The sequence below is a fragment of the Pseudophryne corroboree genome, chromosome 1 (genome assembly GCF_028390025.1).
Source record: "Pseudophryne corroboree isolate aPseCor3 chromosome 1, aPseCor3.hap2, whole genome shotgun sequence".
NCBI classification, from domain to species: Eukaryota; Metazoa; Chordata; class Amphibia; order Anura; family Myobatrachidae; genus Pseudophryne; species Pseudophryne corroboree.
In genome coordinates, this window is record NC_086444.1 from 732,902,046 (window position 1) to 732,929,331 (window position 27,286).

General features: G+C 46.4%; 2 protein-coding genes across 5 annotated transcripts in view; both read left to right on the forward strand.

Moving 5' to 3' along the window:
• Positions 1–27,286, forward strand: part of PIK3R2 (phosphoinositide-3-kinase regulatory subunit 2) — a 286,357-nt gene that overhangs the window by 219,160 nt on the left and 39,911 nt on the right. For all 4 annotated transcript variants that reach the window (XM_063916022.1, XM_063916037.1, XM_063916013.1 and 1 more), the window contains one exon: positions 17,057–17,258. In XM_063916022.1, coding sequence (XP_063772092.1) covers positions 17,057–17,258 — 202 coding nt within the window. The remainder of the gene's footprint in view (positions 1–17,056; positions 17,259–27,286) is intronic.
• LOC134909307 (putative nuclease HARBI1) lies at positions 20,066–21,650 on the forward strand. Its single transcript, XM_063916048.1, has 3 exons — positions 20,066–20,930; positions 21,021–21,392; positions 21,476–21,650. Coding segments are annotated over exons 1-3 (1,131 nt in total). The 5' UTR covers positions 20,066–20,173; the 3' UTR covers positions 21,478–21,650.

The following is a 27,286-nucleotide window of genomic DNA, read 5'->3' on the forward strand; positions in this document are numbered from 1 at the left end:
ATTTCTGATTTCCTTGCCAAGTCTGACCAGCCGAAATTATCTCCTAGTACTATAGCCCACCTTAGAGCCGCTATTTACACTGAGGGAATTGAACGGACTATAAAAGATCAAAAAAAATGACAAATCGGGGTGTGGCCTGGCTGCTGTGGAGGATAGCTGTGCCTCTCTCCAGCTCCTGCAAGCACAGCTACTATAGCACGTACAATATTCCCACAACCCTTGCCTGACTCTCCCAGGCACCCCTAACTGCCCTTAGTTACCCTGCTGCAGACATCTGGGGGGACCCGCGGAATCGGGGAGCACTTTTCAGTGCTCCTGCGGGTTGCGGCCTTCCCCCAGAGTGAAGCCGGGACCTCGAGTTGGAGGGCGGCCCGGACCGGCTGTTGGAGTCTCGTCGCGGACGGGCCCTGGAGGGTCCTACTCGGCACGGCTGCCCTGCGGAGATCCGTTGCGCCCTCCCTAGTGAACGGAGAAGAGGGCCCCGCCGTACGGGTGAGTCCGCTCCGTGCACGGAGCTTCCCGCCGGCCGCCACGCCCGCCGACCTCCGTCCCCGTTCAGGCTGCTGAACGCGCCTTGCCCCCGCCTGCCTCTCGCATCCTCCGGGTGCCCTGGGTAGCGGAGAGCGGTGCGGCCGGTCGCCTGGGGAGCGCTGCCCGGGGCTCGGCTCCTATTACCTGGCCTGCAGACATCCTCCAGACAGGGGCCTATAGCGCACTCCAGAGCCGCCGCACACTTCGGGGGTCGCAGGAGGGAGCCGCACACAATTACCTGGCCCTCTGGTGCTCTGCCTCTTGGGGGATCTGCTGAAGGCACATCCCCTGTCGCTGCCGTCTCCTGCGGGCACCTGGGATCGCTGGGGCCACCTGGGATTGGTGGGGCCGGGAAGAGCCCGGAGACAGTCTTGGAGGGGATCCCCAGCCGGCGCCGGGACCCGGGGACGCACACCGCGGCCCGCAGCAGAAGGTCAGCGAGCTGCCGTAAGGAGACATCGGGGGCACCCCCTCACCACCTTACGCTGCGAACCGGCCTCTGCCCTTCCCCGTCAGTGCTGGTCCCTGCCCCTGCACGTCGAGCTACCGTGGGACGGCAGGGCTGTCACTAGCCCCAGACACCGCTAGTTGTTTGCTGGCCGCTCCATCCGGCTGAGCCCTGATCACGGGGACGCCGGCCCCTGCCCTGACAGCACCATTGCCTGGCTCGCTTAAACAGCCGGGACTCTTACTCCTCTACCCGCGGCTTCGGAGGAGCCCCGGACCAGGGGACCCCCTCTGCTTCTGACACGGAGTCCTCACCGCCGACATTTCCGCAACATAAGCCTCCGGCACCATGATCACCTGACCACGAGGAGAGCGGTCTCCCCCTGGGTGTGTTTTTTTTTTTTTTCTTTCTTTCTCTTCTCTCTTTTTGACTCCCTACCTCCCCTGCCGGAACATATTTCATAGTATTATACCTTACATTGGTTCGGCCCATATGCAGAAATCTTCGTCCAAGACTCCTAAACAGGGGAGTGCTGATATCTCTCAACACTTTACCAGAGGCACCAAGAATACCCAGCATAGAGGTCTCCCCTCCCCTCTTCAAGATTCTATGGATAACTCCTCCACCCCGCCCTCTGCTCCGTCTACTAAGGATGATATCCTAGCTCTCCGCTCCCTTATTTCGGACTTTAAGGATTCCCTGGAGACCAAACTGGACAAGGCGGTGGCCTCCATTAAGACGGACATCTCCTCCCTTGCATCCAGGGCCTCGAAAATGGAATCCCGTCAGGACCATTTCCAGAAAGCTCTAAACGATACGGGTCGTGATTTGGACCACATTGTCTCAGAACTGTCAGAACTTCGCACTAAAAACGAGGATCTTGAGAACCGCGAACGCAGATCCAATCTCCGCATTCGCAATATCCCGGAATCCGTCAGCATGGACAACCTCGAACCCTATCTTCACGACCTCTTCTCCTTCCTGATCCCGGACCTGGGGGCTGTACAGTTTCCTCTAGAGAGGGCTCACCGTGCCCTACGTCCTAAGCCTAGAGATGGTGAACCTCCTCGCGATGTGGTCCTCCGATTTCTCAAGTTTAAGGATAAAGAAAGGGTCCTCAATACCACCCGTGGAAAGCCCCATGTACTCTACAATTCTTCTAAACTACAGTTCTTCCAAGATCTGTCCCCTCTAACCATGGTTAAACGGAGAGAGCTCCGTGATTTAACAAAGGTACTACGGGACAGGAACATCCGATACCGTTGGGGCTTCCCCTTCAAGCTAATCGTCGACCTTCAGGGAAAGACGGTCATCATCAGAGATCCCCGTGAGGGCAGGGACCTGCTCTCGCATATAGAGGAGGCTGGACCCCCCGTTGGAGCAGACCACTCAATTTAAAATTTGACGAGGCGCTAGGGCGGATGTCCTCCGACGAGCCCCCTTTCTCCTGTACGCCAAGGACTACCCCAGCCCTGGCATAAACTGCACCATTATGCATACTACCCCCATAGGACGTCTGTATAACTTGTTATTGCCTGTTTATTGTCGGGGGATCACCCCTTGTTATACGTTTATATGACTGTAAGGAATTCAGTGTTATGTTCAAGTAATGCATATGTTCACCCCTCCCCCCACCTCTTTTTTCTCCTCTCTCTCTTCCCTTCCCTTTTACATACCCCCCCCCCCCCACCCCCCCAATCCTAACCCCACAATGCCATTTGTCCTTATTCTGGAATTATCTCAAGATCACCCTTTGTAGCAATGTAATCTCACTGAACTCCACATGTTTACAGTAGCCTGGTAGGCCGAACTGCGGTGTCTAGCAATATCACCCCTAGCCTTTCCTACTACTTCCAACCATGGTTCGACTCTATAGTTCCCCTATGCTACATTATGCCTCCCATTGTTAGTTTATCCCCAGTTTAGGGACTCAGTGTTGCTCTTGGAGGCTCACGTTAATAATGACAGCACCTTGCACTACTAGGTCTCTTCTCCCCTGCTGTCCTAATGTTTACAAGTTTCATCTGTTTTGGTTGGAGGCGTGGTCCACGGGCACGGGGGTCTCACTCTATTAGCCAGCTCCTCCGCCGGCTTTCTTCTAGATCTCACAAGCCGTACTGTGGCCCCCCCCGTGTTGGTCGCCCTCGCAGGTTCTCACCAGTGTGTATCTTTGTATTTTGTAAAGTTTCTAGAATCTCCAGACGATACGTACTCAACGTACTCTCTAGCGATGATTATTTCCCCCCTCCCCCCCCCCCTTTTTTTTCTTCTTTTTTTTCTCTTCTTTCTCTTTTTCTTTCTCATCTTTCTCTCCCTCTTTCTTCCTCTTCCCCCCTCCCTTGTCTCTCTCTCTCTAACCCCCCTCACCCAGGGGACACCGTTCCACCTACTGTCTCCTACACACCCGTTTCGCTCGACGCCTTACCCCATTTCTCCTAGGGCTAGGCGTCTACTCTCTGTTCTCCTCCCTACATGTGATATTTTCTGCTCAAATAGACCACCACCACCCCCTGATTTTTTTTTTTTTTTTTTTCTTTTGATCCCCTCTGGCGACACGGAACTCTGGTTCCCTCGCCTCTCTGGACCACTAAGTCCTAACTACAGGAATACCAATCTCCTTAGCATTGAGTAACCTGCTCTTTCTCTATCTCCTACCTGCCTCTAAAAAATATATATATATATTTCTCATTTATTTTTTTTTCTTTCCTATTTTTCTTTCTTCTTCCTCTCTTCTCACTCTCTTTCTCTCCCTTTTTTTCCAGACTTTTCCTCCTGAGCGAGTCGACCCCCTTCCACTGATCTCCCCATTTAATACTTCATCCATACTTCCCCTGCCCTCGACACCATGCCCTTCACCATCGCCTCTATGAATGTCCGGGGCCTTAACACACCCTATAAACGCTCCTACTTGTTTCGTACAATTCGCACCCTCCACGCAGACATAGTTCTACTTCAAGAAACACATTTTAAGCGAAATGGCCACCCCACTTTATCTTCCAGGCGATTTTCCACTGTGTTGTACTCCTCAAGTGAATCTAAGCACAACGGAGTCGCTATCCTGATAAGCAACAAACTCCCCTTCACACAAAGCTCGGTTCACGTCGACACAGAGGGGAGGTATATCATTCTGGTTGGCAGGCTGGGGCACCTGGACGTAACTATAGCCAACCTATACGCACCCAACACGGGCCAACAAAGGTTTTTTAGATCCTTCTTCAAAGCTCTCCAGAAACATAGAGCGGGTTATGTATTCCTGGGAGGGGACTTCAATGCAGTTCTAGACCCTTTACTGGATAAATCCGCTCCCCAGAACCACCCTCGCACCAACCATATATCCGATACCTTCTCTAAACTTATTAAAGAAGCATCTCTCTTCGATACTTGGCGTGCTCTCAACCCATCCTCCAAGGACTATACTTTTTTTTCCTGCCCCCACCAGTCCTATTCTAGACTTGACTATCTCTTCTGCAGCCCCCCAGCCTCTAACCATATTCTGTCCTCTTCAATTGTCCCCAATGTCTGGTCGGACCACTCCTTCATCGCGTCCACATTTGATCTGTTGGATACTCCAACTTCCCGCCCATCTTGGCGCCTGAACGAGACCCTTCTTAAAATTCCCTCCTTCAAATCCAAGATGGATGGACTGCTCACTGAATATTTTTCTCTTAACAATCCTGAATCAGGATGTTCCCCATTAGTCTGGGAAGCCCACAAAGCGGTCCTCAGGGGCCATGTAATTAGCTACGCATCTCATCGCAATAGGGAACACAAAGCAATGTTCAAGAATCTCACTGACCAGGTCCAAAACCTAGACTCTCTTCATAAACGTAATCCCACGGACTCGAACTACAAACAGCTTATGGCAGCTAGGGCAGCTCTCAATGCACTAATCACAGAAAAGATAGATAAATCCCTACGCTGGCTGAATCAGAGATTTTATGAGAAAAGCAACAAGGCAGATGCCCTCTTGGCAAATAGATTAAAAGCACGAAAAGCCCTCTCAGCTATAGTCTCACTTAAGGACTCTAACGGTAACACACACTATAAACCCTCAGACATCAATTCTATCTTTAAGGAATACTACACCCGTTTATATAATTCCCCAAGCAATCCGTCATCCCTACCTGACTCAAACTTACGTATCTCCGAATTCCTGACCTCATGCTCTCTTCCGCAGCTGGATGCTCCCACAGCCACTGCATTATGTAAGCTTATATCAGACGAGGAAGTATCGGCTGCTCTTAAACTTCAGAAACCCTCTAAGGCTCCGGGCCCGGACGGCCTACCCTTCGCGTACTATAAAACATTCGAGGGTACTCTAGTTCCTCACTTGACGTCTACTTTTAACAAAATCCTTAATGGGGAACTCTTCCACAGCGAAACTACTAGAGCATTAATCACAGTTATTCCCAAACCTGGTAAGGATCAACAGCAGGTCTCTAATTACCGCCCTATATCCCTTCTCAACACTGACTTGAAACGTTTTGCAAAAATTCTTGCCTTACGCCTGAATCCTCTTCTACCGTCTCTTATTCACCCCGACCAAGTCGGATTTGTCCCTACACGTCAAGCCCTAGATAATACCAGACGTACCATCAATCTGATTCATCACGCCAACTCAGTCAAGCTCCCCTCTCTTTTACTGGCATTGGACGCGGAAAAGGCCTTCGATAGGGTTTCATGGGCCTTTCTCGAACAAACGCTTTGCAGCTTTGGTATCCGCGGGGAATTTCTCCAAGCAATCTCGGCACTCTATCACAACCCCTCCACTTCTGTTCTAACAAATGGAATTCTTTCGGACTCCTTCGCCATCACCAATGGTACGCGACAGGGATGCCGCCTGTCGCCTCTCATCTTCGCTCTGATAATTGAACCTCTCGCCTGCCGCATCCGTCTTAACCCGGATATTACAGGCATTTCAATCAAAGACTCGCACTACAAACTCACTTTTTGCAGATGACGTCCTCCTCACCCTCACTAACCCATTAATTTCCCTACCCAATCTTTTCAAAGAGCTAACTCTCTACGGTGACCTCTCTGGATATAGGGTGAACAACGACAAATCAGAGGCTCTCCCGCTTCACATCCCTCTCAAGGCACTGAATCATCTGAAATCTAACTTTCCTTTTGCATGGCGTCACACCTCCATTAAATATCTGGGGGTTCACATCACCAAATCTTACCACTCGCTTTACGACGCTAACTTTCCTCCCTTATTTAAGGAAATATCTCAAGACATCTTAGGATGGAAAAAACATTTTATTTCCTGGATCGGCAGGATTAACGCCATTAAGATGAACGTTATCCCCAAGATACTATACCTCTTTCAGACTCTCCCTGTCCCGGTCCCTCTTCGGATCCTATCCTCCCTCCAGACCCAATATGGTAAATTCATATGGAATGACAAGAAGCCGCGATTGCGTAGGGAGACCCTCCAGCGGAGCTCTTCGTGTGGCGGTCTAGGCCTTCCCTCGCTGTCAAGATACTACTACACCACGGCACTTAGCCAACTTGTCGCCTGGCATTCGCCACGGCACACTAGGAGATGTGTCGACCTGGAGAGTGACCTGGCTCAGGTCGATTCGGTTGCTCATCTCCCATGGCTCCCCCACCCACACAGATCTAAAGCCATTCCGTCAATCCCAACAATATCCCTAACTTTATCGGTGTGGGACTCGCTAAAATCTAAATTTTCACTCCACACAGTTCCCTCTCCCCTTACCCCCATCTGGAATAACCCCTCCTTCTCACCGGGCCGATCCCATCAATTTGCTTCCAACTGGACCAAAGCAGGCGTCCACCGCTTTCATCATGTACTTCACAACAATGTACCGCACTCATTCGCAGACCTCCAAACAAAGCACTCCCTCCCGCCTTCATATTTTTACCAATACCTTCAAATTCGAAACTTCGTCACCTCCTCAACTAGGACTACGCCAATCCCAAATATCCCGACTCCGATGGAGCGCCTATGCATGTACCGACCCACCGACCGAGGCACTATTTCTAATCTATATCACTCCATTTTGTCTCCAATTGCGCCCCCCCGCATAACACATGAGCTTGCCTGGGAAACAGACCTGGGGTATCCCCTGGAAGATGACGTGTGGGAATCTGTTTGACTGAATATCTCTAAATGTTCTATCAGCGTCTCCATCAAGGAAAACTCCTATAAAGTTTTCACAAGATGGTATATGGTTCCCAAACGCTTACACCAAATATATCCGAACACTTCTAGCCTCTGTTGGCGTCAATGTGGTCAAGAGGGTTCGTATTATCACATCTGGTGGAGCTGCCCGAAGATAGCCTCTTATTGGACAATGGTCCGTAACCTTATCCAGTCGCTTATTTCGAACTGCCCCCCCCCCTGTCCCCTGAGACGCTGCTCCTGTGTGCCCCAGCCTGCCAATTATCCAAGTCGGAAAATAAACTGGCTATGCATATAGCCTGTGCAGCTAAACTCCAGATTGCTAAATCATGGAAACTTCCCATCCCTCCAACTCGTTCTGAACTTATGAACCGAGTTTGGTTTGTGGCAAAGATGGAATATCTTTCTTCCTTGATGAACAACACAGTGGACAAATTTCACGGCGTCTGGACACCCTGGTACACTAAATTTCAATTAGCCCTCCCGGGTCTCTCCTAGTCCAACTTACCCTTTTTCCCCACACCACCTCTCTCCCGACTCGCTCCCCCCCCCCCCGACCGAGACATGTTTCTCCTTTTCACACTCTCTCTTCTTTTCCTTTCTCCTTCTTTTCTTCTCTTCATTCTCTTCGCACTTCAGACGTTAACTCCACTCTTGCTGCTTTCTCCTTCTGAGTCTCTCGGTAATCTCTTGCTAGCTCTCCCGAGGATCCCACTGGTTGACCCTTTGGAATATTCTAGACTGTTTACTAATTTTGTTCCTAACTCTTGAATGTTTTTGGATTTGTTTAAAATAAAGAGTATAACAAATACAAAAAATATAAAAAATAAAAAAACATAACAAAGTAAATATAAAATGACGAGCAGCATAGGGACAAACTCTTGCACTTAATCTGCTACTCTATGTTTACTGATGTTCTTGTGCTTTGAGTGTGTCAAATTTATTTATTTTTTTTCATCTGTCATTGTTTTTCTCATGCCAATAAACTTTTGTGATTTAAAAAAATAAAATGACAAATCTCCTGTTCCCGACGGATTTACAGCAGTATACTACAAAAAATTCTCTGACCTGCTTGTTCCTCATCTCCATTCCCTCTATAATAAGGTTCTCCAGGGCGATCCATTCCCTCCTGAAATGTTAGAAGCCAGAATTGTAGTGATCCTTAAGGAGGGTAAGGACCTGCTTAACTGCCAGTTGCAGGCCCATCTCCCTCTTTAATATTGATTTGAAAATATTTGCTAAAATCCTAGTGAACCGCTGGAACCCGTTCCTCCCCACCTTGATCCATTATGACCAAGTAGGATTTATCCCGGGGCGCCAGGCGAGGGATACCACCAGACGTGCCATTGATCTCATCCGTATCTCAAACTCCAGGAGATCCCCTACTGTTTTACTCTCTCTAGACGCTGAAAAAGCATTCGATAGGATATCTTGGGGTTTCATGAAAGCTGCTCTTAAAGCCTTTGGCGTGTCTGGTGATTTCCTCACTGGTCTCCTGGCTTTACACTCTAACCCCTCTCTACAGTCCTGATTAATGGTGTTCCTTCTGACCCGGTTCATATTCGTAATGGTACACGTCAGGGTTGCCCCTTATCCCCCCTGGTATTTGCTCTTATAATTGAACCCCTTGCTTCAATTATATCCCCCTTGGCCCCTATTTGGCATAATCCCTTTTCTCTTACGTCCTAGAGGATGCTGGGGACTCCGTAAGGACCATGGGGATACACGGGCTCCGCAGGAGACATGGGCACTTTAAGAAAGAACTTTAGGTATGGGTGTGCACTGGCTCCTCCCTCCATGCCCCTCATCCAGACCTCAGTTTATTACTGTGCCCAGAGGAGAGACTGGGTGCATTACAGGGAGCTCTCCTGAGTTTCCTGAAAAGAAAGTATTTTGTTAGGTTTTTTATTTTCAGGGAGCCTGCTGGCAACAGACTCCCTGCATCGAGGGACTGAGGGGAGAGAAACAGACCTAATTTAATGTTAGGCTCTGTTTCTTAGGCTACTGGACACCATTAGCTCCAGAGGGATCGGTACGCAGGTCTCACCCTCGCCGTCCTTCCCAGAGCCACGCCGCCGTCCTCGCAGAGCCGGAAGATAGAAGTCGGGTGAGTATGAGAAGAAAGAAGACTTCAGAGGCGGCAGAAGACTTCAGATCTTCAGTGAGGTAACGCACAGCAGTAGCGCTGTGCGCCATTGCTCCCACACAGACACACACAGGCAGACACTGTAAGGGTGCAGGGCGCAGGGGGGGCGCCCTGGGCAGCAATATGAACCTCAATCTCTGGCAAAAATGTATATATACGGGCTGGGCACTGTATATATAAGAGCCCCCGCCAGTTTTTTCAATATTTTAGCGGGGCCGAAGCCCGCCGCTGAGGGGGCAGAGCTTGTTCCTCAGCACTCACAGGCGCCATTTTCTCCACAGCACAGCGCTGAGAGGAAGCTCCCCGGACTCTCCCCTACTTACACGGTGAAAGAGGGTTTTAAAGAAGGGGGGGGCACATAATTTGGCGCAAAATACATGATTATAGCGCTATCTGGGTAAACATATTGTGTGTTTTTCCTGGGTCTTTGGTGTTGGGTGTGTGCTGGCATACTCTCTCTCTGTCTCTCCAAAGGGCCTTGTGGGGGAACGGTCTTCAGATAAGACGATTCCCAGAGTGTGTGGTGTGTCTGTACGCGTGTGTCGACATGTCTGAGGTAGAAGGCTCTCCTAGGGAGGAGGTGGAGCAAATGAATGTGGTGTCTCCGTCGACAACGCCGACACCTGACTGGATGGATATGTGGACTGTTTTAAGTGCTAATGTGAACAAAAGATTGGACAAAGCTGAGGCTAGGGAACAGGCAGGGAATCAACACCTGCCTGTCCCTATGTCGCAGGGACCTTCGGGGTCTCAAAAGTGCCCACTATCCCAAATAGTAGACACTGATACCGACACGGATTCTGACTTCAGTGTCGACTACGATGATGCAAAGTTACAGCCAAAATTGGCTAAAAGTATTCGATATATGATTATTGCAATAAAGGATGTACTGCATATCACTGATGACCCCTCTGTCCCTGACACAAGGGTACACATGTTTAAGGGAAAGAAAGCTGAGGTAACCTTTCCCCCCTCTCATGAGCTGAACGAGTTATGTGAAAAAGCGTGGGAATCTCCAGACAAGAAACTGCAGATTCCCAAAAGGATTCTTATGACGTATCCTTTCCCGGGAAAAGGACAGGATACGGTGGGAATCCTCCCCTAGGGTGGACAAAGCGTTGACACGCCTATCCAAAAAGGTAGCGCTGCCATCCCAAGATACGGCTACCCTCAGGGATCCTGCTGATCGCAAGCAGGAGGTTACCTTGAAGTCCATTTACGCGCATTCTGGTACCTTACTCAGACCGGCGATAGCGTCTGCTTGGGTTTGTAGCGCTGTAATAGCGTGGACAGATACCTTATCGACAGAGATTGATACCCTGGATAAGGATACCATTTTATTGACCCTAGGACATATTAAAGATGCTGTCATATATATGACAGATGCTCAAAGAGACATTGGCCTACTGGGTTCTGGAGTCAACGCTATGGCGATTTCTGCTAGACGAGTCCTATGGACCCGGCAATGGACAGGTGATGCCGACTCAAAGAGGCATATGGAGGTTTTACCTTACCGGGGTGAGGAATTGTTTGGGGAAGGTCTCTCGGACCTGGTCTCCACAGCTACGGCAGGTAAATCAAATGTTTTGCCTTATATTCCCTCACACACTAAAAAAGCGCCACATTATCAAATGCAGTCCTTTCGGTCACAGAGAAACAAGAGAGTACGAGGTGCTTCCTTTCTTGCCAGAGGAAAGGGCAGAGGAAAAAAGCTGCAAAACACAGCTAGTTCCCAGAAACAGAAGTCCTCCCCGGCCTCTACTAAATCCACCGCATGACGCTGGGGCTCCGCTAAGGGAGTCTGCCCCAGTGGGGGCACGTCTTTGAGTTTCAGCCACATCTGGGTTCACTCGCAAGTGGATCCCTGGGCAATAGAAATTGTTTCCCAGGGTTACAAGCTGGAATTCGAAGAGGTGCCTCCTCGACGATTTTTCAAATCGCCCCTACCGGCTTCTCCCCCAGAAAGGGAGATAGTGTTAAATGCAATTCACAAATTGTATCTTCAACAGGTGGTGGTCAAAGTTCCCCTACTTCAACAAGGGAGGGTATATTACTCAACCCTGTTTGTAGTCCCGAAACCGGACGGTTCGGTCAGACCCATATTAAATTTAAAATCCCTGAACCTATACTTGAAAAGGTTCAAGATGGAATCGCTCAGATCGGTCATCGCCAGCCTAGAAGGGGGGGATTTTATGGTATCCCTGAACATAAAGGATGCATACCTTCATGTTCCCATATATCCACCTCATCAGGCGTACCTGAGATTTGCGGTACAGGATTGTCATTACCAATTTCAGACGTTGCCGTTTGGCCTTTCCACGGCCCCGAGGATTTTCACCAAGGTAATGGCGGAAATGATGGTGCTCCTGCGCAAGCAGGATGTCACAATTATCCCGTACTTGGACGATCTCCTCATAAAAGTGAGATCACGAGAGCAGTTGCTGAACAGCGTGTCACTTTCACTGAAGGTGTTACAGCAACACGGCTGGATTCTCAATATCCCGAAGTCACAGTTGGTTCCTACGAATCGTCTGACCTTTTTAGGCATGATTCTGGATACGGACCAGAAAAGGGTTTATCTTCCGATAGAAAAGGCCCAGGAACTCATGACTCTGGTTAGGAACCTATTGAAGCCAAAACAGGTGTCAGTGCATCACTGCACTCTGGTCCTGGGGAAAATGGTGGCATCTTACGAGGCCATTCCCTTCGGCAGGTTCCATGCGAGGACTTTTCAATGGGACATACTAGACAAATGGTCTGGGTCACATCTACAGATTCATCAGCTGATCACCCTGTCCCCCAGGGCCAGGGTATCTCTCCTGTGGTGGTTATAGAGTGCTCACCTTCTAGAGGGTCGCAGGTTCGGCATTCAGGACTGGATTCTGGTAACCACGGACGCGAGCCTCCGAGGTTGGGTAGCAGTCACACAGGGAAGAAACTTCCAAGGTATTTGGTCAAGTCAAGAGACTTGTCTTCACATCAACGTCTTGGAGCTGAGGGCCATATACAACGCCCTTCGTCAAGCGGAGACCTTGCTTTGTGACCTACCGGTTCTGATCCAGTCAGACAACATCACCGCAGTGGCTCATGTAAACCGCCAAGGCGGCACAAGGAGCAGAGTGGCAATGGCGGAAGCCACCAGGATTCTTCGCTGGGCGGAAAATCATGTAAGCGCACTGTCAGCAGTGTTCATTCCGGGAGTGGACCACTGGGAAGCAGACTTCCTCAGCAGACACGACCTGCATCCAGGAGAGTGGGGACTTCATCAGGAAGTCTTCGCACAGATTGCAAGTCAGTGGGGACTGCCACAGATAGACATGATGGCGTCCCGCCTCAACAAAAAGCTACAGAGGTATTGCGCCAGGTCAAGAGACCCTCAGGCAGTGGCTGTGGACGCGCTAGTGACACCGTGGGTGTTCCAATCGGTCTATGTGTTTCCTCCTCTCCCTCTCATCCCAAAGGTGTTGAGAATAATAAGAAAAAGAGGAGTACAGACAATTCTCATTGTTCCAGATTGGCCGCAAAGGGCCTGGTATCCGGATCTGCAGGAGATGCTCACAGAAGATCCGTGGCCTCTTCCTCTAAGACAGGACCTGCTGCAACAGGGGCCCTGTCTGTTCCAAGACTTACCGCGGCTGCGTTTGATGGCATGGCGGTTGAACGCAGGATCCTAGCGGAAAAGGGCATTCTGGATGAGGTCATTCCTACTCTGATAAAGGCTAGGAAGGACGTGACAGCTAAACATTATCACCGTATATGGAGAAAGTATGTTTCTTGGTGTGAGGCCAGGAATGCTCCTACGGAAGAATTCCATCTGGGCCGTTTCCTTCACTTCCTACAAACTGGAGTGAATTTGGGCCTAAAGTTAGGCTCCATTAAGTTTCAGATTTCGGCCTTATCCATTTTCTTTCAGAAGGAATTGGCTTCTCTCCCAGAAGTACAGACTTTTGTGAAGGGAGTGCTGCATATTCAGCCTCCTTATGTACCTCCGGTGGTGCCTTGGGACCTTAACGTGGTGTTGAGTTTCCTTAAGTCGCACTGGTTTGAACCACTTAAAACGGTGGAGTTAAAATATCTCACTTGGAAGGTGGTCATGTTGTTAGCCTTGGCTTCAGCTAGGCGAGTTTCAGAATTCGCGGCTTTTTCTCATAAAAACCCCTATCTGGTTTTCCATATGGATAGAGCGGAATTGCGGACCCGTCCTCACTTTTTGCCTAAGGTGGTGTCCTCTTTTCATATGAACCAACCTATTGTGGTGCCTGTGGCTACGCGAGATTTGGAGGATTCCGAGTCCCTTGATGTGGTCAGGGCTTTGAAAATTTACGTGGCCAGAACGGCTAGGGTCAGAAAAACAGAAGCACTGTTTGTTCTGTATGCAGCCAACAAGGTTGGCGCTCCTGCTTCAAAACAGACTATTGCTCGCTGGATCTGTAACACGATTCAGCAGGCTTATTATATGGCTGGATTGCCGTTACCAAAATCGGTTAAGGCCCATTCCACTAGGAAGGTGGGCTCTTCTTGGGCGGCTGCCCGAGGCGTCTCGGCATTACAACTTTGTCGAGCTGCTACTTGGTCGGGTTCAAACACCTTTGCAAAGTTCTATAAGTTTGATACCCTGGCTCAGGAGGACCTCCTGTTTGCTCAATCGGTGCTGCAGAGTCATCCGCACTCTCCCGCCCGTTTGGGAGCTTTGGTATAATCCCCATGGTCCTTACGGAGTCCCCAGCATCCTCTAGGACGTAAGAGAAAATAAGATTTTAAACCTACCGGTAAATCTTTTTCTCGTAGTCCGTAGAGGATGCTGGGCGCCCGTCCCAAGTGCGGACTACTTCTGCAAGACTTGTATATAGTTATTGCTTACATAAGGGTTATGTTATAGTTTTCATCGGTCTCGAACTGATGCTGTGTTGTTTCATACTGTTAACTGGTTCGTATATAACACAAGTTATACGGTGTGAATGGTGTGGGCTGGTATGAATCTTGCCCTTGGATTAACAAAAATCCTTTCCTCATACTGTCCGTCTCCTCTGGGCACAGTTTCTCTAACTGAGGTCTGAAGGAGGGGCATGGAGGGAGGAGCCAGTGCACACCCATACCTAAAGTTCTTTCTTAAAGTGCCCATGTCTCCTGCGGAGCCCGTCTATCCCCATGGTCCTTACGGAGTCCCCAGCATCCTCTACGGACTACGAGAAAAAGATTTACCGGTAGGTTTAAAATATTATTGTTTCCTCCTGGGAGTTATACAACAAGGTCCCGTAATTGGACTTGTGTGGGTCTTAAATTTCCTGTTGAGTTTTCAGATCAAGGTTGATGGTTATCTCTACCTGAATTACAACAGAAAACTCCGTCACACCTACTTAATCCTTTTCTTACACCCCCTGCCATCACTCTCTCTTCTTCGAACCCTTACTCCATTTGAAATTCTGTGTATATTGTCCTTTATCTAAAGGTATCATTTCCCAACTTTATGCCCTCCTTCGTGATGCCTCCCTTCCTTCCTTGAGACCCCATGAAGTTGCTTGGGAAAAGGATCTTGGACCTCCTCCAGATGATGAAGCCTGGGACGACATGAGACTGGGGATAGCCAAGAGCTCTGTTTCAACCAAAATAAAAGAGACCGCATATAAAATCTATTATTGCTGGTATTATACTCCTGAGAGACTCAGTAATATGTTCCCATCTTCCTCACCCGATAGCTGGCGGAGTTGTGGCTCCAGAAGTACTATGATCCATATATGGTGGACCTGTCTGATCATTGCCCTCTTTTGGGACTTGGTATATGGTCTTTTGAACTCTCTTCTGGAAACTCCTGTACCAAAAGATCCCTGGATGTTTTTATTGTGCTGCCCCCTCCCGGGCCTTGGCAAATTTTCTAAAAAACTGGCCGCACACATCTTATCGGCGGCAAAATCCTTGATTGCTCTAAATTGGAAACAGTCGTCCTCCCCTTCTCTCACTGCACTTAAGACACAGATTTGGCATGTTGCGGCCATGGAGGAAATAATTAGCTTACTTCATTATCGGGGACATGTTTTAACCAAAGTCTGGGCCCCTTGGTTGTTCATGGTATGCAGGCCCAGGCCCCCTTCCTTTTGAGTTTTGCCCACATACACGGACCTATGGGCACCAAATATTGTTTCCTTCTAGCTTCCCTACTCCCTGTGCCTGGTGTTTATCTCTCTGTTTTTCTTTTCCTATTTCTAGATGCCTATTGTATATTTTTCCTTGTGGTATTGTTTTGAGGTCACCCTCCCCTTTCCCCTGATTGTCCTGATATCCAATAGCCCCTTTCCCCCTTATCAACCAACAGAATCATTATGTACTGTATACTACTACATTTAATTTTGGTCTGTATTGGGCTCTTGTTGCCCTCGTTCTTTATTCTTGTTCATTCTTGTTTTGGATGACCATTTAAAAATAAAGAATTATATAAAAAATTGCTAACCTACAGGATGTGCGCAATTTTTATCAGGGAATGCTGCAGATGCAAACTCCTTTTGTTCCTCCTACAGTGCCTTGGAACTTAAGGTTAGTCCTAAAGGTCCTTCAAGTTGTCCCATTTGAACCACTAAAAAGAGTGGATCTTAAATGGTTAACAGCTAAAGTTCTGTTTCTACTGGCTATTGCTTCAGCTAGAAGAGTTTCAGTTTTAGGGGCATTGTTATGTCACCCTCCATTTCTGATTGTTTATCCAGATAGAGCGGTTCTCAGAACCAAATCTGGGTATCTTCCTAAAGTGGTGTCTAAATTCCACTTTAACAAAGAAATTGTAGTCCCGGCCTTCCAGGGGCCGGACCTTTCTCCGGGAGATGCATGTAGTCAGTGCCACGTGGATTATACCAGTCGAAAAGAAGGACACTTTTTGTTATCTGCGGATTTCACAAGAGAGGATGGCCTGCTGATAAGCAGACACTGGCGAAGTGGCTTTGGATGAAAATGTCAGAAGCATATTCTCAAGCTGATGTTCCTGTTCCGGCTAATGTCTTCTCACTCTACTCGTAAGGGAGGTCCATTATGAGCAGCACAACGTGGTGCTTCAGCAGAATAGATATGTAAGGCAGCCACATGGTCCCCATTAACACATTCATTAGACATTATGCCTTTGATAACTTTGCCACTCAGCACGCTGAATTCGTTCTCCTGTCCAATCAGGAGCGTCCCCACCACTAAATTGCTTTGGGACATCCCAATGTTATCCTGTGGATAACCTGTGGACCCTGCCAGAGAAATATTCGTTATGGTAAGAACTTACCGTTGATAACGTTATTTCTTATACGTCCACAGGGATCCCACCCTGACGCACCTGATTTGAGGATCCTTTCACTCGCTAACCTCTTCCTTCTTGTACGGAAGGCTATGCACGTGTGTTCTTCTCGCCTGATTAGGGCTCTCTATGATGTTCCTGCCTTGAGCTTTGGAAAAACAACTGATTTGCCTGAGCCAGAAGGCGGGAATATATGGACGGGCCTGTTGCATGCTGGGAGGCCGAAAGCTTTGACCGATTGGTGCAAATCCGCTGTCGCGTCATCATATCCCAATGTTATCCTGTGGACTTAGGAGAAATAACGTTATCAACGGTAAGTTCTTACCATAACGAATATTTTGTAGACTTGTATGCATGTACCAGTATATACAAATATAATACTTGTAATGTTAATGTATCCATAGTCAGCTTTTTGCTATCTCATTGAACTGAATATTTAAAAGTATAGTTATGATGTTGTATTGATTATATACTGTACATGCATTGTTCTATATATGGAGCCTTTTTTCTCACTTGCAGAGAATGCCGAGGATGAGCAGAAAAGAGCGCATGTTTCTTCAATTTTGCAACCACCTGCTGTCCCCTTGCAACACATACTAACTTTCCAGTACATACTTCAGCACATCAAAAAAGTATGCAGTCATAGCAACATTAATGGACTAACTGTGAAGATGGCTGTAGACTATTATGGGCCTTTGTTGCTTCGGCCTGTGATTGCTGGGTGAGTTATTGCGTTTACTATTTTCTGTGTTTAATGGGTTTGGTTTTTGTGGGTGCTCCTTCATTGACATGTTAGATTGTTTTGTGTATACTACACCACAGCTACAGCTATGTTCTCTTGCACCACATTCCCATTTAGATGTATTTTACTTCTGATCACATGTAACCTAAAACTTCAAAATATATATATTTTTCCCCTCTACAATGTGGCTCTCCCGCATCCTGCCTGCTTCATAGTGAAGTGGGCAGGGTGAGGGTTAAAAGCACAGAAAAACCAGCTACAGCGGGGCTAAAGTTGGGAATGTTAACATTTAGCCCCGGCCCAACCCACAGATCTGCGAATCACGGGGATTTCCCTCTCTTGGGGGCAGGGCCTAATAGCATGAAGTCCGTCCCTGCCCCCGAAGTGTTCTACTGTGTCTCCTCTCTGGGCTTCTCCCATACAGCAGAAAAAGAAAGTAGGTATAGCATTGCTATCCAGTTTCATCTTGTACACTGGAATTGGACAATATGTGATTAGAAAAGGCTCATGTCATCCGACGAATCACGTTTTAATTACACAATGCACATAGTTGAGGCTATTGAGACAGAAGTACAAAAGCATAGACCCATCTTGCATCATTGCAGCCCACAATTGGATATGCTAGCATCAAACCTTCTTGAACTGGAGTATGTAGCTCTTTGCATTTAAGATAATATTCCCCACAAAACATACGGACAGTTAGTAGAAGCCATGGCTTCAAGCTGTATTAAGGTCAAAAGGAGGCTTAACAAAGTACTAACCTGGTAGTCATAATAATTTGGGCACTCATTTTAAATATATATATATATATATGGATGTGGTGTAGACCTAATTCCGCGCTAATGAGTGAGCTTCAACCTTAAGACGTACCCCCTGTTAGCTGGGGTACTGAGGTAGGATACAAGAAACAAAAAAATGTCTAAGGGAGCTGTGTAATTGTAACTTTAGATGTAGGTTCTTTTCCAAGATTATTTGACCACAGAATCATTAAAATAAATTTATTCACATATTGTCCTTGAACAGTACATTTGCAGTGAGTAATGTGTACCTGACAAAGTTTAAAATACAGACTTTGATACACAACCTGACATAAAAATTCTAAATGAATTGATCCAATGATGTCTTTCAATGAATGTCTGATGTTCTCACATCTGAACCTCAACCCAACGCGTTTCGTCCCAAAGGACTTCATCAGGGGTTCATATCTGGATGAAAATATTATACACAATAAAATATATTAAGAACATTTGTATGTACTGCCATAGTGGTCAACTCAAGGAATGAGGATTATTTACATACCAATAGATGTTGAAAGGGCTCTATGGGATCAATAACCGATTTATCAGTAATGCTGTTCCCACAGGGATATCTGAAAGAACATATCAATGGATAAATTCCTCAGTATTAACAGAGGAGATGATCGTCCAGTGTGGTAATTGCTTTATCCGGTATTCTAGGGGGGGGGAGAGATAAGTGTCCAGGGCCTAAGCCAATTCATATGGAAAGTGGTCCTGTGTACATATTATGAAATTCCATATTGTAACAAGAGGTTAGATGAGGCGAGGGAAACTGGAGTTATCTCCTTAATATTATTATGATCATCCTTTTGTATTCTGACTGTGGTGATAAAATGACCTTAATAATTCATTGTTAACAAAAATGCATAGTTTCCATAATTTATACAGACAAGCTCTCATAGTCAGAAGTGGAGCATATATCAAAGTATCAATAAGAGCTTCAAGATAGTACAATACAAGGAGTCAATTGACAGTACATCATTTTTACATACCAGTATGGAAATAACACAACAAGAACGTTGAATTCGTCCGTATTGGACAATGAATCAGGCCTATAGAGAATAATATCCATATATAGTATTATACCTCATTAAATTGTATTCTCATTTAATAAACTGGATGGAAATGGAAAATAATTTTTCCTTTTAAAAAAAAAAAAAAACTGGTTATACATGTGTATATTGGTATGTATAACCAGTTTTTTTTTTTTTTAAAAAGGAAAAATTATTTTCCATTTCCATCCAGTTTATTAAATGAGAATACAATTTAATGAGGTATAATACTATATATGGATATTATTCTCTATAGGCCTGATTCATTGTCCAATACGGACGAATTCAACGTTCTTGTGTTATTTCCATACTGGTATGTAAAAATTATGTACTGTCAATTGACTCCTTGTATTGTACTATCTTGAAGCTCTTATTGATACTTTGATATATGCTCCACTTCTGACTATGGGGTATATGCAATTGCTGTCGAATTCCTGAAATTGTCGAATTTCGGGACTTTTTCGCCAAAAAAAAAAAATCGACAATGCAATCCAGTACTTTACGCCAAAAAACGGACATTCAAAATTCGACTTTTGGAAATTCGACTTTTGTCAAATTCAACTTTTTTTGCAATGGTACAAATGCTGCAATTCGACCAAAGTCTATTCAATGGAAGTTTGGAAATTCGACAACAGTGCTTTTAGACAGCAAATTCGACATTTTCAATCCGCCACACTTTGGTGGGTGAAACTAATAAAAAAAATTTAAAACACGTTTTTTTTTGTGTTTTTTTTTTTTGGGTAATAGCATATCTATTTATATTAGGAGGGATTAGGTACTTGGTTTGTCTTTTTTGGAGGCACAAGTATTATTTAATTGATTTTTTAAAAGAATATTTTTTTCTTCACTCTCCTGAGGGAAATGTACCCATGATTCCACAGTTTTACCCAGGATACACTTCTGCAAAGCACCTCCTATCTCCTCACTCCCGGTGTGAGACATTCAGGGAGAAGGAGCCATTACAGTCAGCTCTGTTGTGGAATCGTTTTTTTAGGAAAATTCCTGCGTTTTAAAACACATTCCTATTTTTGTACTGACTACAATAATGGAGCCATTCTCTGACCAGATTGTGATGTTCATGCTGGCTGCAAGCATGGAGGAAGAGAGTGCTGCTGAACATCAGGATCAAGATCAGCAAATGTCTGCATTGGGTGAGCCAGTTTTGCGGGTTTCATTTCCACGTCCACGCCAGTATCGCACTAGGCGTGAACTGGAGGATCTCAGCGAGTTCGAGGTGATACAAAATTATCGCTTATCGACTCGCGACATATATTCGCTGTACGCTCTGTTGGAGGCCGACCTGGAACCTCGGGCACGGTCCAACCGTGCAGTCAGCGGTTTCCAGAAACTGCTGGGTACGTTACATTTTTTGGCGTCAGGCACATTCCAGCCTACACTGTCTCAAACATGCGGTTTTTCACAGTCGACACTGTCGCGCTGTATAACCCAGGTCATTAGGGCTTTCCGCAAATTGACGATCCAGTACATCACATTTCCAGAGACGGATAGCGAATGTCGTGAGATCAAATTAGGCTTTTTCACCAAATACAAATTTCCCAATGTGCTGGGCGCGATTGACTGTACCCACGTGCAGATCAGACCGCCACGGAATTCAGAAGAATGTTTTCGGAACCGAAAACATTTCCATTCCCTGAATGTACAGGCGGTCTGTGATGTCAACATGAGATTTTTGAACATTTTTGTGGGATTTCCTGGATCGTCTCACGACTCCTTCATCCTAAGCCAGTCATCGCTGTTTGACAAGTTCGAAACAGGAAACATGCCTGGTGGCTGGCTGTTAGGTATGTATTTAAATTGTTTTTATTTTATATTATTTTATTATTTTTTTATTATTTTTTAGATTAACTACAATTTTTCTCTTTTCTATATAGGTGATGCGGGTTATCCAAACAAATCGTGGCTCTTGACCCCATTGTCTAATCCTGTTGGTAGAGCAGAAAAACGTTACCAAGAGACACACATTGCATCGAGGCAAATAATTGAACGTGCCTTCGGTGTACTTAAAAGCCGGTTTCGATGTTTAGACACTTCCGGCGGTGCTCTTTTGTACTCACCGGCGAATGTTTGCGGCATGGTAAATGCATGTTGTATTTTACACAACATATGTGTCGCAAACCGTTTGCCGGTGACTCTTCGTCGCAGTGATTTCCGACGCGGGAACCGTTCTTCTGCTGTACCGGTGGGTATGGATGAAGGAGATGATTCCCGGCGGACAGTGATACAAAACTTTTTTTCGGTTGCCTGTGAGTATACTTATAACATTTGTATTATTGTGTAAACTGACATTGTAATATTCGAAAAAAACGTCTTTATTTATGTATTTCAGAGTTTTACGTCCTGTTGATGTGCATTCCCAGGCCTGTTTTGTCCTGTTGACGAATCGTTACCCCCTGATTTCTCCTGTTGTTGGTTTGCTGCAAATTTTGGACCATTTTATCCAACTCTACCATGGGCGACCTACTTGTGATGTGGACCTGACCCTCCGCCATGTAGCAGACAACCCCCCCTCAGGTGAGATGTATTTCCCTAAACTCCCTCTTGTCCAAGTCACCCCGACATGTCCAAAGTGCAGCCCTCCGGCATTTGCAAAACTGCACATCCAATCATGCCCTGATACAGCAATGCTTGTCCGGGAATGTTTGGATGTGTAGTGACGCAAGTGCCGGGGGATTGCATTTGGACCCACTGTAACCTGCTTGTGTCATGTTGATTGTACCTCTTCTTTTCAGTACCAGGGTGACACTTTACCATTAGCTGGAACCTCATACTGTTCTCTTCCACAGGTCTTGCGGTGTTTCCTTCCCAAGTGGCATGGATGTGAAGAGACACACAATTCCCCTGATGTTCCATGGGCAACCAACTTGTGATGTGGACCTGACCCTCCGCCATGTAGCAGACAACCCCCCCCTCAGGTGAGATGTATTTCCCTAAACTCCCTCTTGTCCAAGTCACCCCGACATGTCCAAAGTGCAGCCCTCCGGCATTAGCAAAACTGCACATCCAATCATGCCCTGATACAGCAATGCTTGTCCGGGAATGTCTGGAAGTGTAGTGACGCAAGTGCCGGAGGATTGCATTTGGGCCCACTGTAACCTGCTTGTGTCGTGTTGATTGTACCTCTTCTTTTCAGTACCAGGGTGACACTTTACCATTAGCTGGAACCTCATACTGTTCTCTTCCACAGGTCTTGCGGTGTTTCCTTCCCAAGTGGCGTGGATGTGAAGAGACACACAGTTCCCCTGATGTTCCATGGGCAACCAACTTGTGATGTGGACCTGACCCTCCGCCATGTAGCAGACAACCCCCCTCAGGTGAGATGTATTTCCCTAAACTCCCTCTTGTCCAAGTCACCCCGACATGTCCAAAGTGCAGCCCTCCGGCATTAGCAAAACTGCACATCCAATCATTCCCTGATACACCAATACTGGTCAAGGGAATGTTTGGATGTGTAGTGACGCAAGTGCCGGGGGATTGCATTTGGGCCCACTGTAACCTGCTTGTGTCGTGTTGATTGTACCTCTTCTTTTCAGTACCAGGGTGACACTTTACCATTAGCTGGAAACTCATACTGTTCTCTTCCACAGGTCTTGCGGTGTTTCCTTCCCAAGTGGCGTGGATGTGAAGAGACACGTTCCCCTGATGTTCCATGGGCAACCAACTTGTGATGTGGACCTGACCCTCCGCCATGTAGCAGACAACCCCCCCTCAGGTGAGATGTATTTCCCTAAACTCCCTCTTGTCCAAGTCACCCCGACATGTCCAAAGTACAGCCCTCCGGCATTAGCAAAACTGCACATCCAATCATTCCCTGATACACCAATACTGGTCAAGGGAATGTTTGGATGTGTAGTGACGCAAGTGCCGGGGGATTGCATTTGGGCCCACTGTAACCTGCTTGTGTCGTGTTGATTGTACCTCTTCTTTTCAGTACCAGGGTGACACTTTACCATTAGCTGGAACCTCATACTGTTCTCTTCCACAGGTCTTGCGGTGTTTCCTTCCCAAGTGGCGTGGATGTGAAGAGACAACACAGTCCCCGTGATGTTCCATGTGCGACCTACTTCTGTACAATTCAACTTCATATCAAATATTTTTTAATAAAAACCACAGAAAACTTCTCTTTTTAAAAATGTATTGAAGAAAAATTGTATTTGATTATTGAAATAAAAATTGAAAGGTAATAAAACAAAAAAGTAGTTTGTTATTCTTTATATTCTTTTCTTGTGTAGATAGTTATCTGTGGGGAAAAGAAAAAAAGTATATTAAGTAAAGACACTAAAGTCATGTTCATTTCTTTCCCAAGAACATTTGTGGAACCACACAGCCCAGCATGACCCATTACTGGGCTGTGTGGTTCCACAAAGGCAGGCGGTCCAAAGTGGAATAGTGGCGTCAGTGGTCAGCACTTTGACACGCTAACATTTGTGGAACCACACAGCCCAGCATGACCCATTGCTGGGCTGTGTGGTTCCACAAAGGCAGGCGGTCCAAAGTGGAATAGTGGCGTCAGTGGTCAGCACTTTGACACGCTAACATTTGTGGAACCACATAGCCCAGCATGACCCATTGCTGGGCTGTGTGGTTCCACAAAGGCAGGCGGTTCAAAGTTTCTAGAATATATACATTGAAACATTGCTCTACTCACTTTGGTACGCACAACACGAACTTATGCCGTCCACTTCAATTTTCCACCCAATCCTATGAATAAGCCAAAAACACACACTAGTGAATAGTAAATTCACACAACAGTGAAAGCCTATTGTACACCATTACAAAAAGGATTTTTTGGGTAAAAGAGAGTGGTATCAGAATTGCTCTTTGGTCCATCATACATGTAGCCACAAGGAGCTTTCATCCGTTACCACACGCGCCCGCATACATGCCCGCGCATGTATGCCTACACAAAGCTCCTTGGTAGTACCCGGTCACGGGTGGGGAAGCCCAACAAAGAAAAAACAATAGTAAGAAAAAAAAAAAAACTAATGGGAGGGGAAGAAAGGGATACATGAAAAACATAGAAGTAAATAAAACAATACGACCGGGCTTATGGTGGAAGTCTGTCCGGATCCTGGTGTTCCTCCTGAGGGTGGGGTGTCGATGTCCTGGGAGGCTGGGTAGTACGTTGACTGGGCCTCTGTGCCCATGCGGCTGTAGATGTGGCGGCCGGTGGTGGAGGCATCTGGTGGGTGGGGTACATCCCTGTATATCCCTGGTACATCTGTGACTGTCTGTACTGGGATGGTAGTTGAGGAAGGGTACGAGGCGTCCTTGTGGCTTGTGACGGCGGAAATGGTGGATCACCAGCGTGTTGATGAGCTGGTTCTGGGAGCTTGTCATAGATCATCTGCAGTGTGGTTGCGATGAGCTGTTGGCTGGATGAGGATTGTTGATGGCTCTCCGACATGTTGGTATTGCTGTGTGCCAGACATGTTGTATTCTCCACGAGCCGGCTCATGGATTCGGCCAGAATGTGAAGGACGTCCATAGTCTCCCTATGATCTTCCATTCTGACCTGTAGCATTGTGGCCGTGCTGTCGGCAAGAGCCTTCTGCATTTCAAGCAGACTGTTTGACATCTTCTCCATTTTCCTCTCAATGTTGTCCAGTCTGCTTCCAACGACATTTGTGTACGTATCCTGGCGGGAAGTAATCTCCGATGCCAGGGTGTGAACCCTCTGAACAGTTGAGGGATTCTGCCCTTCCTGGACGTCTGCCACCACTTGCATTTGGGCAGCTGAAAAGAAAATTAGAAAATTTAATACACATTCATCATACATTTGTTTGAAGGCTCACAATTCTATTTACTCACACAGGGATGTAGCAACTGCAGCCTGCTGCACTTCCACCTCGTCATCCTCTGACGACTCCTGTAGGAGGAGATCCGGCCTGTAGTAGGAACCAATTCCCGAAGCTAGTCCGCTGCTGGTCCGTGGCACCACTGTTTGCAAAATAAATTTTTGTTTAAGTTAATAAACTATACAAAACTGCTGAACCCCCCCCACACCCCCAAAAATTAAATACAAACCTTCTCCATCCTGTGGTGCCGCTGCTCCAGGAGCTTCACTTGTCCTCGTATCTGAAGACTTTTCAAGGGTCTGGCTGGATACTGACAATGTCTATAATATTTGTCCTATTAAAAACACGTTAAAGGTTAAAGAACACAGTACGCAATTGGCGCAAAAAGTACCGCAAGGGTACTCCCTTAACTATACCTTAAGGAATGTACTTATACTGTAAACATTTGTGCAGTGACAATGTGTAGATGTAATGCAGTGTAACCTTGTTAGCTTAAAAGCTGTATGTGCGACTATGACGCTCTGAGAAACCTTTATGCATTTATAATAACCAATCAAATATCGGTCTAAGGTTCTAACGCCTTTAGTGAGAGAATGAACGTTCAAAAAGAATAATACAATACAAGCTATACACTACCAAAATAACATAGAATATCTAACCAAGTTACTACACATAAAATACAATAAAGACACAATTACTTTTAAAAGGGGAAGGAGAGAGAGAATGACTTATAACATTAAATAAGAGACAATATGGTTGCAGATAAAACTACACATGTGAGGAACAATCGCTGCGCAGTTATTCAATGCTGAGAATCTTTGTGGAGAAAATACTTGACCTTACCCATACTGGCTGTCCCTATATACACAACCCTACAATACCGCATGGGACAGAAGCTAGACTCCATTTTGAGAAAACTCCCATGAAGACTGCAACACATGGTTGAAAGGGGGAGGGGAAAACACCCGGCAGCAGCCATTTTAGATTTGCAGGTCCAAACACATGGCACTCTCTACTACACCACAATCACATAGCAGAAGACACAAGACTCCATTTTATTCCAAAATGTCCAAGCCTCAGAACAATGCATATGTTCTGATTTTACAATTCCAAACCATCTAAATCACCTTTCACATTCCAAACAACTTCCTAGAACCATCTTATTCACTTTCACACTCCAAACAACTTCAGTATCTCAATAACCAGAGCATATTCATCACAAGACCAGATCACAATGTAACCACACATCTCAGCCCGCCACTGCCACAAGCACATGCCCAAACGCAACTGCATGGTGGTATTTATGATTAACAAGATATATATTATAACTAACCAGTACAATCTATTTTAAATCACCATAGGCAAACAAATACCACAAATGCTATGCTACAGGTTGTCTAATGTCCCAGCTACCATCTCAGATTCCCAGATCTATCACACAAACACCCAACAATCACACAACCAAGTTACAATATCCTATTTAAACCAGAAAGCAATCTGTCTATATTTCCTTATCTAGCCATGTGAATTCAATACTTAGCCTTTGGTGCCTGGTGATGATCCAGCCATGCTTCTGGGAGCTTTGTTCTGAGTGTCGCTTCATTACATCTGTTCTCTGAGGCCACCAGCAAAAACTGACCCCCAACCCCCCCAGACAGGAACTATCCTCCTGTGTGTCTGTTCCTAGGGGAGGGGTCTCTCTCTCTCCTTTGTATATGTTAATCAGGTTCAGCCCTGAAAATCTTAGTAAAAGGTTGGCTTGATCATCCATTGTTCTCAACAAAGTGATCTTAGCTTTTATACATATAATCATATCTATCCGCTGCAATGTCCCACAACTTCACAACCAGCATCAAACTAACCCACACATCATTCTGCTTGCTTCAATACCAAACATGATGGGCGCATCTGGTTCTGTTCAGATAATACATATTCATGACATCAATTCATCAGCCAATTCTAAATCTCCATGATGTCTGGTGCTTGACATTATTATAACCATGTACTGTATGAAACAAGCGCCGAATCCATCTCCGTGCCATGTCCGAGCAAATGCGTGTGTTTCCATATATTGCTGTGCTCGCTGCGCATATTTGCAAGTATAGCGACTTAAATGTGTGTGTGGTTTGTATGTTCTCTCTATGTAATATTTTTTTGACTTTGACAATACGTCTGCACGGCTGTCCTCAAACCCAAGAAAAGTCTCGTCTGTTAACCCTGTAGACTCAAACAGATCGGGTGATGGGTCCACAAGGGTTGTGTCTTGAGGCTCTTCAGTCACAGTCCCAGAGCTCCTGGAGATACGACGATCTGGTAAAGACCTGTGCGCAGGAGCTGTAGTT

What these genes read in the sequence shown, in the direction of transcription:
- LOC134909307 (XM_063916048.1), top strand. Translation starts at nt 20,174, where the DNA reads ATGGAGCCATTCTCTGACCAGATTGTGATGTTCATGCTGGCTGCAAGC. An exon ending in GCCTGGTGGCTGGCTGTTAG is followed by an intron (nt 20,931 to 21,020) that starts GTATGTATTTAA and finishes TTTTCTATATAG; the next exon opens with GTGATGCGGGTTATCCAAAC.